The sequence below is a fragment of the Palaemon carinicauda genome, chromosome 37, assembly GCF_036898095.1.
Source record: "Palaemon carinicauda isolate YSFRI2023 chromosome 37, ASM3689809v2, whole genome shotgun sequence".
NCBI lineage: Eukaryota > Metazoa > Arthropoda > Malacostraca > Decapoda > Palaemonidae > Palaemon > Palaemon carinicauda.
In genome coordinates, this window is record NC_090761.1 from 55120261 (window position 1) to 55137403 (window position 17143).

A 17143-nucleotide genomic window follows, 5' to 3' on the forward strand; every position below is an offset into this window, starting at 1 on the left:
AATGCCACAGTTACATTCACCAAGATTCACAGTGTGGCATCCAGAGGCTGGAAATGGAGTGATATGGTTTGAATTTGAGATGAAAAGAGGTGATGAGCAGAAAGTCAGAAAAGTGTTGAATAAAGAAAATCGTTGAGAAGGGACACAGAACATAACCTTGACCAAGTAGGAATTTAGACAAAAATGCACATGACAGAAGAGTTGAGATGCTCACTCCAAGTCCATGGGGGTAAATTATATAACAAACCATTAATGATAAATAATGACGGTGAATTAGGGACATTTTATTAGTCCCAACAACAATAAAATGTTATTTTCCTTAGTAAAATAAATTTTTGAATATACTTACCCGATGATCATGTAGCTGTCAACTCTGTTGCCCGACAGAAAAAACCTAAGGTCGGGATACGCCAGCGATCGCTATACAGGTGGGGGTGTACACAACAGCGCCATCTGTCGAGTAGGTACTCAGGTACTTCTTGTCAACAAGAACCAATTTTCTCCTCGGTCCACTGGGTCTCTATGGGGAGGAAGGGAGGGTCCTTAAATTCATGATCATCGGGTAAGTATATTCAAAAATTTATTTTACTAAGGAAAATAACATTTTTCAATATTAATCTTACCCGATGATCATGTAGCTGATTCACACCCAGGGGGGTGGGTGGAGACCAGCATACATGTTAACATTAGAAGCTAAGTATCCCGAATTTCATTTTAGCAGTTATTCAAAATAACAAACATAAAATAAATAAGTACCTGGTAAGGAAGTCGACTTGAACCATTACTCTGCCTTTTTAAGTACGTCTTCCTTACTGAGCCTAGCGATCCTCTTAGGATGCTGAGCGACTCCTAGGTGCTGAAGTATGAAGGGCTGCAACCCATACTAAAGGACCTCATCACAACCTCTAATCTAGGCGCTTCTCAAGAAAGAATTTGACCACCCGCCAAATCAACCAGGATGCGGAAGGCTTCTTAGCCTTCCGTACAACCCAAAAACAACAATAAAAAGCATTTCAAGAGAAAGATTAAAAAAGGTTATGGGATTATGGGAATGTAGTGGTTGAGCCCTCACCTACTACTGCACTCGCTGCTACGAATGGTCCCAGGGTGTAGCAGTTCTCGTAAAGAGACTGGACATCTTTAAGGTAAAATGATGCGAACACTGACTTGCTTCTCCAATAGGTTGCATCCATTACACTCTGCAGAGAACGGTTCTGTTTGAAGGCCACTGAAGTAGCGACAGCTCTAACTTCATGTGTCCTTACCTTCAGCAAAGCATGGTCTTCTTCCTTCAGATGAGAATGGGCCTCTCTAATCAAAAGCCTGATGTAATAAGAAACTGCGTTCTTAGACATCGGTAAAGCAGGTTTCTTAATAGAACACCATAAAGCTTCTGATTGTCCTCGTAATGGCTTTGTACGTCTTAAATAGTACTTAAGAGCTCTTACTGGGCATAGTACTCTCTCTTGTTCGTTACCAACCAAGTTGGACAGGCTTGGGATCTCGAACGACTTGGGCCAAGGACGAGAAGGAAGCTCGTTTTTAGCTAAAAAACCAAGCTGTAAGGAACATGTAGCCGTTTCAGATGTAAAACCTATGTTCCTGCTGAAGGCGTGAATCTCACTGACTCTTTTAGCTGTTGCCAAGCAAACGAGGAAAAGAGTCTTTAATGTGAGATCCTTAAAAGAGGCTGATTGAAGCGGTTCGAACCTTGCTGACATCAGGAACCTTAAAACCACGTCTAGGTTCCAGCCTGGTGTGGCTAACCGACGCTCCTTTGAGGTCTCAAAAGACTTAAGGAGGTCCTGTAGATCTTTGTTGGTGGAAAGATCTAAGCCTCTGTGGCGGAAGACTGCTGCCAACATGCTTCTGTAACCTTTGATCGTAGGAGCTGATAGGGATCTTACATTCCTTAGATGTAAAAGGAAGTCAGCTATCTGCGTTACAGAGGAAACTGAATTCGCCTTGCACCAGCTACGGAAGACTTCCCATTTAGACTGGTAGACCTTGAGAGTGGATGTCCTCCTTGCTCTGGCAATCGCTCTGGCTGCCTCCTTCGAAAAGCCTCTAGCTCTTGAGAGTCTTTCGATAGTCTGAAGGCAGTCAGACGAAGAGCGTGGAGGCTTGGGTGTACCTTCTTTACGTGCGGCTGACGCAGAAGGTCCACTCTTAGAGGTAGAGTCCTGGGAACGTCCACTAGCCATTGCAGTACCTCGGTGAACCATTCTCTCGCGGGCCAGAGGGGAGCAACCAACGTCAACCGTGTCCCTTCGTGAGAGGCGAACTTCTGCAGTACCTTGTTGACAATCTTGAACGGAGGGAACGCATACAGGTCTAGATGGGACCAATCCAGAAGAAAGGCATCTACGTGAACTGCTGCTGGGTCCGGAATCGGTGAGCAATAATTCGGGAGCCTCTTGGTCATCGAGGTAGCGAACAGATCTATGGTGGGCTGACCCCACAGGGCCCATAGTCTGCTGCAAACATTCTTGTGAAGGGTCCACTCTGTGGGGATGACCTGACCCTTCCGGCTGAGGCGATCTGCCATGACATTCATGTCGCCTTGAATGAACCTCGTTACCAGCGAAATCTTTCGATCTCTTGACCAGGTGAGGAGGTCCCTTGCGATCTCGAACAACTTCCTCGAATGAGTCCCTCCTTGCTTGGAGATGTACGCCAAGGCAGTAGTGTTGTCGGAGTTCACCTCCACCACCTTGCCTAGAAGGAGGGACTTGAAGTTTCTCAAGGCCAGATGAACTGCCAATAGCTCCTTGCAGTTGATGTGAAGTGTTCCTTGCTCCGGATTCCACGTGCCCGAGCATTCCCGTCCGTCCAGTGTCGCACCCCAGCCCGTGTCCGATGCGTCCGAGAAGAGAAGGTGGTCGGGGGTCTGAACAGCCAATGGTAGACCTTCCTTGAGAAGAATGCTGTTCTTCCACCACGTCAGCGCAGACCTCATCTTTTCGGATATAGGAACTGAGACCGCTTCTAGCGTCATGTCCTTTCTCCAGTGAGCAGCTAGATGATACTGAAGGGGGCGGAGGTGGAGTCTCCCTAACGCGATGAACTGGGCCAGCGATGAAAGTGTCCCTGTTAGACTCATCCACTGCCTGACTGAACATCGGTTCCTTCTCAGCATGCTCTGGATGCATTCTAGGGCTTGACTGATTCTGGGGGCCGACGGAAAAGCCCGAAAAACTCGACTCTGAATCTCCATACCTAGATAGACAATGGTTTGGGATGGGACGAGTTGGGACTTCTCTATATTGACCAGGAGACCCAATTCCTTGGTCAGATCCATAGTCCATCTGAGATTCTCCAGACAGCGACGACTTGACGGAGCTCTTAAAAGCCAGTCGTCCAAATAGAGGGAGGCTCTGATGTCTGCCAAGTGAAGGAATTTGGCAATATTCCTCATCAGTTTGGTAAACACAAGAGGTGCCGTGCTTAGGCCAAAGCACAGGGCTTGGAACTGGTAAACGACCTTTCCAAAGACGAACCTTAGGAAAGGTTGGGAGTCTGGATGGACGGGGACATGAAAGTACGCGTCTTTTAGGTCCAACGAGACCATCCAGTCTTCCTTCCTGACCGATGCTAGCACCAACTTCGTCGTCTCCATTGTGAACGTCTGCTTGGTGACAAAAGCATTGAGAGCACTGACGTCCAGCACCGGTCTCCAGCCTCCTGTCTTCTTCGCTACCAGGAAGAGACGGTTGTAGAAGCCCGGGGATTGATGGTCCCGGACTATGACTACCGCTCCCTTTTGTAGCAAGAGAGACACCTCTTGCTGCAAAGCTAGCCTCTTGTCCTCCTCCTTGTAGTTGGGAGAGAGGTTGATGGGAGTAGTTGCTAGAGGGGGATTGCGCCAGAACGGAATCCTGTACCCCTCTCTTAGCAACTTCACAGACTGAGCGTCTGCACCTCTGCTCTCCCAAGCCTGCCAGTAGTTCTTGAGCCTGGCTCCCACTGCTGTCTGGAGAGGTAGGCAGTCAGATTCTGCCTTTTGAGGACTTGGAACCCTTCTTCCTTTTGCCACGATGACTGTCGGCACGGGTACCTCCTCTGCTGGAGGTTCTGCCACGAAAGGGCGGGATGAACCTAGATGCTGGTGTGTCCATCCTAGGTCTAGGCACGGAAGGTAAAGCTGTGACTTTACATGCGGAAGAAGCCACCAGGTCATGGGTATCCTTCTGGATCAACGAGGCAGCAATCCCCTTGATCAGCTCTTCCGGAAAGAGACACTTGGAAAGCGGAGCAAACATCAACTCCGACTTCTGGCATGGTGTGATCCCCGCAGACAAGAAGGAGCAAAGGTGATCTCTCTTCTTAAGCACTCCAGACACGTACGAAGCCGCAAGCTCACCAGACCCATCCCGAATGGCTTTGTCCATGCTAGACATGATAAGCATGGCAGAGTCCTTATCCGAAGGGGAGGTCTTTCTGCTTAACGCTCCCAAACACCAGTCGAGGAAGTTGAAGATCTCAAAAGCACGAAAAACTCCCTTCAACAGATGGTCCATGTCAGAAAAGGACCAGCAAATCTTAGATCGTCTCATAGCCAGCCTGCGGGGAGAGTCAACCAGACTTGAGAAGTCGCCCTGGGCAGAGGCAGGAACTCCCAAGCCGGGTTCCTCTCCCGTGGCATACCAGACGCTAGATTTGGAAGCAAGCTTGGTAGGCGGAAAGATGAAGGCAGTCTTCCCCAGTTGCTTCTTGGACTGCAACCACTCTCCCAGTACCCTCAAAGCTCTCTTGGATGAGCGCGCGAGTACGAGTTTCGTAAAGGCAGGAGCTGCTGACTGCATGCCTAAAGCGAACTCGGAGGGAGGTGAGCGCGGGGTTGCAGACACAAACTGTTCCGGATACAGTTCCCTAAACAGGGCAAGGACTTTCCTAAAGTCTAAGGAGGGAGGCGTAGACTTGGGTTCTTCTATGTCGGAGTGCGGATCGTCCAAATGCGCAGCTTCGTCGTCATCAGATACTCCATCATCCGAAAGCTGAGGAGGAAGTGGCAAAGGTGGAGCAGAAAGCTGAACGGCTGGATCAGGCAGCACGGGTGCATGCGTAGCTGCACTGGATCCAACATCATGCCGCTGCTGGTCAGTCTGCGAGCTGGCAACAACAAAAGCGGAGTGCTGGTGCGTGGGAGGGACTGCCGTGGGTTGCGGAGACTGCCGCATTGCGTCAAAACACGGCAGCTTGACAGCACCTTCCCACTGCTGATGCGGTAGCTCACGCATGTCAACGGAGGGTTCTGCATGAACATGCGTCTGGCAGGGTCGACTGCGCATCGGTGGTGGAGCTCTCACAGGTGGAGTGTGGGAGCAGGCAGCCGCAGTATCTGCTGAGCGCACAACCGTGGCAGGTTGTAGGTTAACAGGTGCAGTGTCAACCTTCTCAGCACGATACTCCTGCATGAAGGAAGCAAGCTGAGACTGCATAGTCTGCAGCATGGACCACTTAGGGTCTACCGTGGTTGGTGCGGCAACAGACGGATTGATTGCCTGCTGTGGAACCACTCTACCTCTCTTGGGAGGTGTGCAGTCTTCGGAAGACTGCGGCGAGTCCGAACTGACCCAGTGGCTACACCTGGGCCGTTGGACTCGCTCGGAAGGGACCTTGCGCTTGAGAGGTCGTGAGACCTTGGTCCAACGTTTCTTCCTAGAAACTTCTTCCACAGACGAGGAATGAATGGGCTCACTCGTCTGTTTGTGGATGGGACGATCTCTGACAGATACGTCCGCAACCACTGAGGGTACATCCGTACGCTGATCAAGGCCTGTCGAAACCTTTGGTCCTTCGACATTGCTTCTCTCCTGGGCTTGGGAGCTTGCAAGAGGTCCCGGACTGGGAGGACGACTGGCACGAACAGATGCACCCTCATGCGCAACACTGACACTGACACTTCTCACCGCACTTGCACTCACTACACTTCCCACTGCACTTTTCGCTTTCAACTTTGACATCGGCCAAAAGTTGATTCCGGTCATTAGCTAATGACTCCACTCTGTCACCAAGAGCCTGAATGGCACGCATCATGTCCGCCATGGAGGGTTGAGCACTAGTAGCAGGGTCGGGAGTCACCACTACAGGGGAAGGAATAGGTTGAGGGGCATGGGGAGAGGAAAAATCAAACGAGCGAGAAGAACTCCTCCTGATCCTATCCTTCTCTAGCCTACGTGCATTCTTTAGGAATTCATTAAAATCGAATTCCGAAAGCCCAGCGCATTCCTCACATCGATCTTCCAATTGACAGGATTTACCCCTACAATTGGAACAAACGGTGTGAGGATCTATAGAGGCCTTCGGAAGACGCCTAGAACAGTCCCTAGCGCTACACTGCCTGTACTTAGGGACTTGAGAATGGTCAGACATCTTGAATTCTTGAATTAGCCAAAGGGGGGAATCCAAAATCTAGCAAAGTTCATCAACAATTAATCCAAATCTAATCAAAAAGCTTGATAAGCTAATGATAATAGTTCCTGAATAGCGAAAGCTAAAATCTAGAGCGAATACATCACCAAATGCGTGAAAACAACTCCAGAAACAACAGCGTATCCAAGTAGGTCTTGCCGGTGGCACGACAGAGGAAAAATTGGTTCTTGTTGACAAGAAGTACCTGAGTACCTACTCGACAGATGGCGCTGTTGTGTACACCCCCACCTGTATAGCAATCGCTGGCGTATCCCGACCTTAGGTTTTTTCTGTCGGGCAACAGAGTTGACAGCTACATGATCATCGGGTAAGATTAATATTGAAAATAGGGTGATACCATAAAATAAATCACCATCTGCTACAATGCAAAACAAATGAAACAAGGCATATTGTTTTGATGATCATTAGCAAGAATACATGATAAAATTTAGAAATAATGAGGAAACTGTAGCGCAAAACAGTTGTAGAAGTAGTTCAGTCAGTAGCTGCTTGAGTTGAGGAATGATGTTTAACCTTCTGAGGATCCAATGATGCACTTTGGCATCATCTGCTCATGTAACCAAGTGCTGTAAAAAATTTACTCAGCTTTCTCATGCAATTTTTATTTGTTTCTTTCTATCTTTATTCTTCTGTTAGTTACCTCTACCAACGAAGTTGGAAGGAGGTTATGTTTTACCCACTGTTTGTGTGTGTTTGTAAATGGTTTCCTGGCCACAATTTTAATTGTAGAGTAATGAAACTTGCAGGGATTAACTGTTATGTAAAAAGCTGGAAATGATTAAATTTTGGAAGGTTTAGGTCAAAGGTAAAGGTCACAGTCAAGCAAAATCACAAATTTTAAGTAATTTGTATTTTTATCAGCCATAAGTTTGGACATCATTGTCAGAGAGAATTCAAACTTGGTTCATATTTGAGTGTATGAAAATCCACACCAATTAAAACATGTCAATCTCAAAGGTCAAGGTTGACCAAAAGGACGAGAAATAAGTTGTTGTGGCAGAGGCCTGCACTCTACTGAGTGTTCCTCTAGTTACATTATGAAACATCAACATAAGTATGTTGACACGAGTCATTGCTTCCTGGTCAAACGTCATGAGCCTGATAGCAATTCTGTCACAGTAGGTATTAACAGAGTCCCAGTAGTCAGGCAACAGGAAATATCTATATATAAAGGTTTATTTGTTTATGTATATAGCACAAGACTAATCACAGAACATTCAATTAGTGGTGATCAAGAAAAAACCAACTACAGTATTTTTACAATAAATGTAAATTCATATAAGCACTCTATATAAAAAAAAAAAATTTATTTTTCTCTGTAATGATATTCTTTAGTTAATAACCACCACATAAGTATAGCACATTATTTCAAAATAGCACATAAAGATCTGCAAGACACATCCCTAGGCTATTATAAATATTCTCTAAAGAATTTGTAACTAAATATACGGCATCCTCTACCTTGTGACTGCTAGCAGAAGTATTCTAGACTAAACAAGAAGTGAGGTTCTACTTGCATCATAGAAATCAGGATATATGACTGACCATTCAGTACAGTACACAATTTTCTTATTTTAAAGGAGAAAATAAAGTGTCTAGGATTAACTAAAAACAGTAAAAGAATGATCATTGCTTCAACTTATGGTAAAATGTCATATGAGGCTAAAACGCTTAATCAATTTGTATTGCAAAAAAATCAACAAGAACAATGGAGTCATCTTACTTCTAATAGATTAATTAAAAAACAATGACACCTTACCTGGGATGTGCACAAGAAAGGACAATTTTCCCCCGTAGATTTTGTGGACCATAAATTTGGGCAGCACTGAAGCACCTGACATATTAAGCTCAGGAAATCATTTACTCCATTAGCTGTGGTTGCAATAGGAATACTTGCAGTTGTTGTATATCTTTTGAACCTTGAAAGACAATTAATGATGAGTTACATATAAAAATCACTAAAACTGATGTCTCAATTTCACAGGGTATGCATAATTCAAGAATGTAAGTAGATTATTTGTACAAAAATAGTGTACAGTACTAAAGTTTATAATTGGATCATCTAAAAGATGAAAAATGATTAAAACTTACTTTGCTTTAAATACCATAGGATGCCATGATGAAGGAATATTCTGAGATTCATTTACACTACGCTCAAGTTCTCTTAAGGCTCTGGTAGGAATGTAGGCAGCATTTATCGTCATGGCAAGCACTTCTCGTAGCACCAATTCAACCGATCCTGGGCCAACACTCTGAGACTGCTTGGCTGAGATTATAAACAAAACTTATCTTAATAGAGTAATAAAATTGATCTTAATAATAATCTTTATTTCTATACTCATCTGATCTTCATATTAATTTGTCCCCGAAGCGGACTCAATATTGACGTTACCTGCAAACACAAAAATTTCCTATTTTCCTCCTTTCAAGAGATCAATCCTCTTACCCACCAAGGTGACATATGGTGGTTTATGTCAACATAACTCAAAATCAATGGGAGGAAGGTGAGCTTGTATGTGAATATTAGGCACTTGCCTAATGTTCATATATATGCCCAAATTCAATTTATTACTATGGTCTTCTGACTTTCATATTGCTGCCTTGCAAACTCTGATAAAGGTAGGTCCCAAAGGAAAGACAGGAAATTTCAAGTCCCAAACACATTTTACTGTAGTGCCTTGGTACTAAATCGTTACAACTGTGGTTAATCTAAATACAGTAATAAGACTAATTAAACTCATCTATTATTAAAACTAAAAGAAAACCAACTTTTAATAAAACATCACCAGCTGCTACTATGGTAACTGAAGGTCAGTAAGTTGATAAAAGAAAAAGGATTCTTCAAGACAATTATTAGTAAATATCAATTTGGTAAGCTCTGGTATGAAGTTAAAACTCTTTCCAAAGACAGATTCCTGCAAAATTTCAGCGATGTACCCATATTTCTAATATGCCGACTTAAAAATATTTCCTCTGACTTAGAAGCAGCTCCTTGTGTGCCTGTGACAAATCTTGAAAAAGGACAATTTGACAACCTGACACCACAAAACAAATTAGGAATATTACCCTTAATATCTACAATCTTTGCTAAATAATACTTTAATAGCCCTTACCGGCCAAAGAACTCCATTCTCGGATGCAGTGGTAACTTCCTTGTCCCAATATGACATTTGAAAAAAATTGTGGAATTATTTTGTCTTCTAATTTTTCTTAGCTCTGAAAGCAAGCAAAAGAAACCTCTCATGTTCTTCAAAACTTACCTCACAAGAGTTAGCTTTTAGTTCACGAATATATTTAGCCAATAATAACGTCAAAGAAAGTTTTACCCATGAGATCTTCAATATAAATATTTTCCAAATGTCCTAAATCTGAATCTGTCTGAGTACAGTGTAATGCATGAACATAAAACCCTAAATAGTTTAAGTGGACTGCTTCTTTAAGGAAAGGCCTATAGTTCTGTATAGCTGAGCCTTATCTAAAGATTATTTAGTTCAATTAGTATACAGTAAGTACTGACAAAGCAAGTATTGTATTCTGAAAATTATGTTATCTCAGAATAAACTACAAAACACAATGGAAACATTCAAAACACCATGGGGAGACAAACAAAGACAAAAAAATTCACTACCAAACAGAAGATAGTGAGTGGAACAGTGGAGACTATTAAGTTGACATGGTAATTGTTTACAACACCACACTCTACATTTACTCCAAAATAATGCAATCCTGCAGTTTTCATCTTCTTGCACAGTATTCAGGTGGTTATTCAAATTCTAGGAAAGCAATAATTAGCAAGATATGTTGAGGAAGGGGGAAGGGGTTATAAAAAGAAAATAGCTCAGTTTCCTCACCAAACGACTTGGAACTGACATGTCAACAAAACAGAATTTGTGATGCCAGCGTACATAAACAGAAGTTCGTGATGCCAGCGTTCATTTGATATACAGTACTGTATATTCAAAATATACTTAATAAAAAATGGAGTGATTACTCAAAAGTGTCCCGATTTGTAAATTTCATATTTTATGGACACTTTTGAGTAAATTAATCCATTTTTAATTAAGTATATTTTGAATATACAGTATATCAAATGTACGCTGGCATCACGAACTTCTGTTTATGTATGCTGGCATCATGAATTCTGTTTGGTTGACTATGTTGACGTGTCAGTTCCAAGTCGTTTGGTGAGAAAACAGGGCTATTTTCTTTTTATAACCCCTTCCCCCTTCCTCAACATATCTTGCTAATTATTGCTTTCTCAGAATTTAAATAACCACCTAATTATTGTGCAAAAAGATGAGAACTGCAGGATTGCATTATTTTGGAGTAAATGGAGAGCGTGGTGTTGTAAACAATTACCATTGACATTAACCACAAGATATCTCCATGGTGGACAATAGGCATAGCTTCTTGAAGGGAAGAAAACGGGAAATTTTCAGTTTTTTGGGGTAACAACGATATCTATTCAGCTTTGGGGACAAAGCAATATGAACATACGGAAAGGTTCATAGAAATAATAGATAAAATTACCCTAAATCTTCTAAATATAATAAAGAATTATCAGTTGAAGCTAATCATTTTTACAGTAAATTATATTTATTCTCATATAATCTCTTAATCTTCTTATTTGCAGAAGTAAACCAACCACAGACTAAGAACAAATCCATTAATCAAGAGCCAAATTTCCTCAATACCCAACTTTTTTAAGTCATCAAGACAGAAGAAGATACACTCAAAAATCAACCCGAGAGATTGTATGTGCAAGCAAATCTTTGACCATCGACATGAAGGAACTCCAAGCCTCTTGCTTTTATTTGACTTCACTATATATGTTCTCCAAGCCTCCTGAATTTGCCTCTTTTGTACTTCCAGCTAACACAGTGAATTTCTTTATTTCAACAGTTTAAAGTCTATCCATCAACCAAGGCACTTCCCCCAATTTTGGGGGGTAGCCAACATAAAAAAAAAAAAAAAAAAAAAAAAAAAAAAAAAGAGAGAGAGAGAGAGAGAGAGAGAGAGAGAGAGAGAGAGAGAGAGAGAGAGAGAGAGAGAGAGAGAGAGAGAGAGAGAGAGAACGAAAGGGAACTTTTCTTCTCTTATCTCCTCCCTTGTTGTTGTTGGGGTATTAAAGCCAACACTTGTTGTTGGCACGGGCCTTTCCCTTGGTTGGCCCGTAGGTATCTCCTCCCAGCTTGACGAGGGATTTATCCAAGTTTGGTTGGTACTGCTAAGGTGCTGCAGCCCACCCTCCCCGTTATCCACAACAAATTAAGCTTCATATGCTGAATCCCCTATTGCTGCTACCTCCATGGTTACCAAGGCAACTGGAGGAAGCAGCATGGCCTACCAGAACTGCGTCACAATCGCTCGCCATTCATTCCTATATCTAGCACACTCTTTTGCCTCTCTCACACCTATCCTCCAATCAACTAGAGCTTTCTTCACTCCATCCATCCACCCAAAACCTTGGCCTTCCTATGGAAATTCTCCAATCAACTCTTGGATTCATCACCTTCTTCAACAGATGGCCATTTTCTATTCTCTCTACATGGGCAAACTACATCAACACATTCATATCCACTCTAGCGGCTAATTCATTTCTTACACCCATTTTCACCCTCACTACTTCATTCCTAACCCTATCTAGTCGAGATACACCAACCATACTCCTCAGAGACACTCAGTTATTGTAAGTACTGGTCCTATTCAGAGAGGAAAAAAATTAGTGTATGTTCAGCATTTTTCTTAAACTACAAAATACATCGACGCATTCAATTTCTGTCTTACCATCACTTTCATTCCCCACAACTCTGATCCATACATCACAGTTGGTAAAATCACTTTCTCATAAAGAACTCTCTTTACATTCATTCCTAACCCTCTATACTTTACCACTCTCTTCACTGCCCCGAACACTTTACATCCTTCATTCACTCTCTGATGTACATCAACTTCCACTCCACATTTGCAGCAACATCAGACTCCAAGTACTTAAAGTGCTCTACTTCCTCAAGTAACTCCATTCAACATGACATTCAACCTAGCTCCACCCTCCCTTCTTGTGCATCTTATAACATTACTCTTACACACATAAACTCTCAACTTCCTTTTCTCACATACCCATCCAAACTGTCACTACTTGACTCAGCTTCTCCGAATCTGCAATCAATACCGTAACATAAGCAAACAACAACTAATTCACCTCCCACTTGAAATTGAAATGTAAATACTGTAGTATTAGAATGTTTTTAGCTAACTACCAAGCAAATTCAGTTTGAAGTTTTTGTTATGCATAGCTTTATGGGTCTGCAATATTAGCTCAGAGGTCTGGTTAAACTATTTTATAATAATAATAATAATAATAATAATAACAACAATAATAATAATAATAATAATCTTGTTTAACTTGCTTTCCTTATTTTTAGGCTTAGTTTCATGTCCCATTGTTTTAGCTCTAAACTTTCAATTACACTTTTCCTTGTTATCCATTACTGGTCTTTACTAATCTGTTTGCTTTCAAGTAGATCATTATATGTGATGCCACATAGACAGTGCATATTTTTTTACACTAATGCAAAGAGACTGAACAGAATTTGCCAAAGCCTTCCTGGTAAGGTAGACTGAACAGAATTTGACAAAGCCTTCCAGGTAAGGTCTGCTTAACATTCCCACCTTCTCTTGAGGCAGATCCTCACCTTGTGTGTATCTTGTCAAAAAAACCGAGCTGTGCTCCCAGTATTACTTGGCTAGCATGTTCTTTTTGGATGGTTAACAAATTATCCCATTTTGCAAAGGGCAGAGATTATCAATCCAGGACAAAAAGTATCATTCTCCAAATAAATCTGCCTCTTCTGCTTCCGAGTTTTTCTTTTACCTTCCCTTTTTAAAAAAATTTTACCCTTGCAATTTAATTGATATTAAGGAAGCTTACTTTCAAGGGGGCAAAGATATTTTTGAGTACATCAAGAGGAGATGCATGAAAACAAACAGGGAGGCCAGCAAATTCCTTGAAGTAATAATTTTGGATACTTTCTGGATCAGTTGGTCTTTAGGAAAAATTAATAAAAATCTTGATGACGACCACTTTCTCAATACACAGTACTTTACTCATAATTATAAAACAGAAAATTAAAGACAGCACCTTTACAGGAAAAACCACAACAGCTGCATTCAGTTACAGTATATGACTGCAAATACAGGTCAAATCCTTCACAGAACAGAAATAAAAGCCATTATACAAAGTCTTGAAATTTCACTTAAATAACAGCAACAGTCACTTCAACAAGCCTCCTCAGAAGAGCACACCTCCAGTTGTTAAATAAAGAATGTGTTCAACATGCAAAGAGGTTTAAGCGCTAACCTAATCCTCGTAACATGACCAGTTATAACGTAATGTGAATAGCCTACCTAAATTATAACAGCTTTGTCCTTAAACTTTGCTAAACCTTTTACTTCAAAGAACAACAATTCATCTATCATCTGTTTAATGGAAAGTGCTTAATAGCAACAATACATGGATGAGGAGAGGGAAACTCTTCCTTCCCACTACCATTAAACATTTTGGATCATGAGAATAAAAAAAAAACACATGGAGCAGCTACTGACCACTGTTACATCAATAGTTCTGAATGTGCATTAATAACAACTGCAAAGGGCAATGAAAAAAACTTAACTGAGGCTTCACTATCTCCAGAATAGAGAAAAGGATAAATTCCAGATATTCTATTGAGCATTGTTTTCATCAATATATAACACTGCCATCATAAAGTTATATTAATCATCAATGTCTATTAGCCAAGATTATTCATTTCCATATATCCTTTCCTGACTAGGCTATTTTTCCATGTTGGAGTCCTTGGGCTTATAACATTCTGTTTTACCAACTAGGATCGAAGCTTAGCTGGTGATACTAACACTAACGCTGCTAATAATAATAATAATAATAATAATAATAATAATAATAATAATAATAATAGTAATAATAATAATGTACCCATAATTTTTCTATCTTAATCTCTGTTTTATTCAATTTACCACCAGAGAATTAAACCATACTTGATCACTTCACAAAGTAATGCAAAATCTATAAATTTTCTAGGAGAGGGTGAAATGGCTAGCAGCATATCCCCTTTAATCCATACAATGAAAATACAAAAGCTGTATTGTATATGTCATGGTGGAAAACTATCAATTATACTTACCAACTTTTGATTTACTGAGATAGGGGCCAGTAAAGCAGCAATGGTTTATGTATAGCCTTGGGCACCACATTGACAACTGATTTCCAGAAGAAGATGGAGTATCTGTTGCTCCTGGACTGTCAGAACTTTTGTCACAATTTTCTTCCTGAAATAAAAGAAGCAATTTAATATAAAAAATTTAGGAACCTTTATATATACAGTACATTTGCACAAGACAGGTAAAATTTTTCTGAATGAAATTGATGGGTAACTTACGGTTGTAATTTCTGTAGTTTTTGCTTTTGGGGAGTACTTGGCAGGTAACTGAACTGGTAGGCCATTAGTTTGACACCATCCCATCGGGAAAAGATCTTGGCTTGTTGCAGGACGAATAATTGGTTCAGGGTCTAGTTCAGAATCTAGCTCAATCACCACAAGATGTCCACATAGTTTGGTAACAGTGGCTATAGATATCTTATCCATTTGACTCGAATGAACACATTCTAACTTGTTTCCAACATTAAATCCAATTTCTTCACTGGATTCATGAATAGTAAACATGTCTTTTCTTGTGAATATCGAATTTGTGGATTTTGCATAGTCCTCAATATTGAATTCACTGTTTTTCGGCCAGTCACTAGGCGCAGATAATGTTAACTCATGCTCCTTACAAAACCCACTTGGGAGTAAAAGTGGATCATTTATGTAGGTAATCCACTTCAATGCTTCATAGCCCTCAGGTTTAATAGTGACTTCAAAATACTTTGAACTAATGATATTAGATATATGACCTACTTCCACTGTGTGAGGTTTACGAGGATGTACAATTTCAAGTATCATTCCAACAACAAAATGATGAGTGTCTGGGTCTGGTAAAGGCAACAGCAGAGAAACCGGAAGCTGTGAATGTCTGGCATCATCTCGGCTCATCTCCAGCAGTGCTGCCCACTCAGCCTCTCCATATGATGTTGATGAATTTGGATTTTTGTATCTGATGAGAAAAAATAAAAACTTAGAATTTACTTGCATAACTATACTATACAGTATTTAGAATTTTCCTACATAACTGTATTACATACATACATATATGCATACATACATACACAATAGGAATTTTACTGCCAATCAAAATATGAACCTTTAGCTTCCGAAGTTAAATAGAAATAATCTATCAAATATTGTATTTACACCATAATATAGGTATAAAAGGTTGTGCACAACCACTTCATAGTAACCTAGCCAACAGCCTACATAATTAAAGACAAAAAATAGTACTACTATGAAAACCTCATGAAGTCAGCACAGTGTTCCTAGTTTTAACTGAATTACCTTGAACTAAATGCAACAACGTAACTGTGTTAGAAAACTTTAACTTTTGATACCTAATCAAAGCAGCCAACCAACAGGTGACATCACTTCAAAGAGGGAATGTGAGTGAACAACAATCTTTCATACACAAAAACACAAAACTGAGGCTGGCGGTTGGGCCCTGTATACGCTTACATTACATAAAGCAAGGAAAAATGAATCCCATAGTGGTTTACTAGTTCAAAATGAACTACCAAATTTCATTTGTATTGCAGGACAGAATAAGGATGTCTTATTAGACACTAGTGATGAGATGAACTGAAAAGGAGGTATATGATTGTGTCATCGACTAGTAGGTTGTCATCTACCATCAGATAGTGTGATAGTTCCCAGAGGGGGAGGAATTTTGAAGGCACAGAGATAGAAATTTTTTTATTTTGGGGTAGACATCGACATAGCTTCAAGTAAAAGCAATGAGATTTTCAGGGGAGTTTCATAAAAGTAAAATAATTACAAAGGAAGTTATAGAAGGTCTAACAGTCAAAATAAAAGTGAAACAGTATGACTGTATCCTTTGCAGCCAGAGACAAATGGGATCATCTTGTGACAAGTAGGTGGGTGAGGCTTCCCTAATACATCCCCTGTCATTACTAATTACAGAGTTGATGATTAAATGGCTATCCCACTACTGCTGAAGACATATCCCTATTTTAGAAGACAAAAGGTTTGTTTATGGGTAGGAACAAATAGATAAAAATTTTCTTGGGCATTATGTGAAGAGTAGAAAATCAATCAAAAGTCCTGACTATGATTTGAGTGATTACAAGAAACAGCAAATTATAATTCATCTATTGCTAGGTAGTTTTTTTATAGAGTATCATCATCAACTTCTGTTCTTAAGAAATACACTATGTGCTGAGATTTTATTAGCCAACATTATAAATAATTACTTTTCAAGCGTATTTCATACTTCTAATAGATCATGAACTCTCTCCATTACACTTGCCATTGTGGTACTGTGCGATCATTTGATTTTACAAAACTTTAATCAAACACTTGAACTACAGCATTAAGTATCCGGAAAACTGCTTTTCCCTTCATTGCTTCCTTTCAAAATTTTACTTCAAGATTATTGTAAATTCGTGTTGGTACATTCATACATATATTCAAACATTTTTGTAACTATCACTTTCAAGAAGGCAAGGTTTTATGAGATATTT

The 17143-nt window shown here is 40.6% G+C and overlaps 1 protein-coding gene across 1 annotated transcript in view; it reads right to left on the reverse strand.

Annotated features, from left to right (window-relative positions):
• The window catches only part of LOC137629687 (scm-like with four MBT domains protein 2), a 47515-nt gene that overhangs the window by 3879 nt on the left and 26493 nt on the right, over positions 1-17143 (reverse strand). The window contains exons 7-10 of the mRNA XM_068361243.1: positions 14892-15606; positions 14637-14781; positions 8527-8701; positions 8195-8354 (exon numbers count right to left, since the gene is read on the reverse strand). Coding sequence (XP_068217344.1) covers positions 8195-8354; positions 8527-8701; positions 14637-14781; positions 14892-15606 — 1195 coding nt within the window. The remainder of the gene's footprint in view (positions 1-8194; positions 8355-8526; positions 8702-14636; positions 14782-14891; positions 15607-17143) is intronic.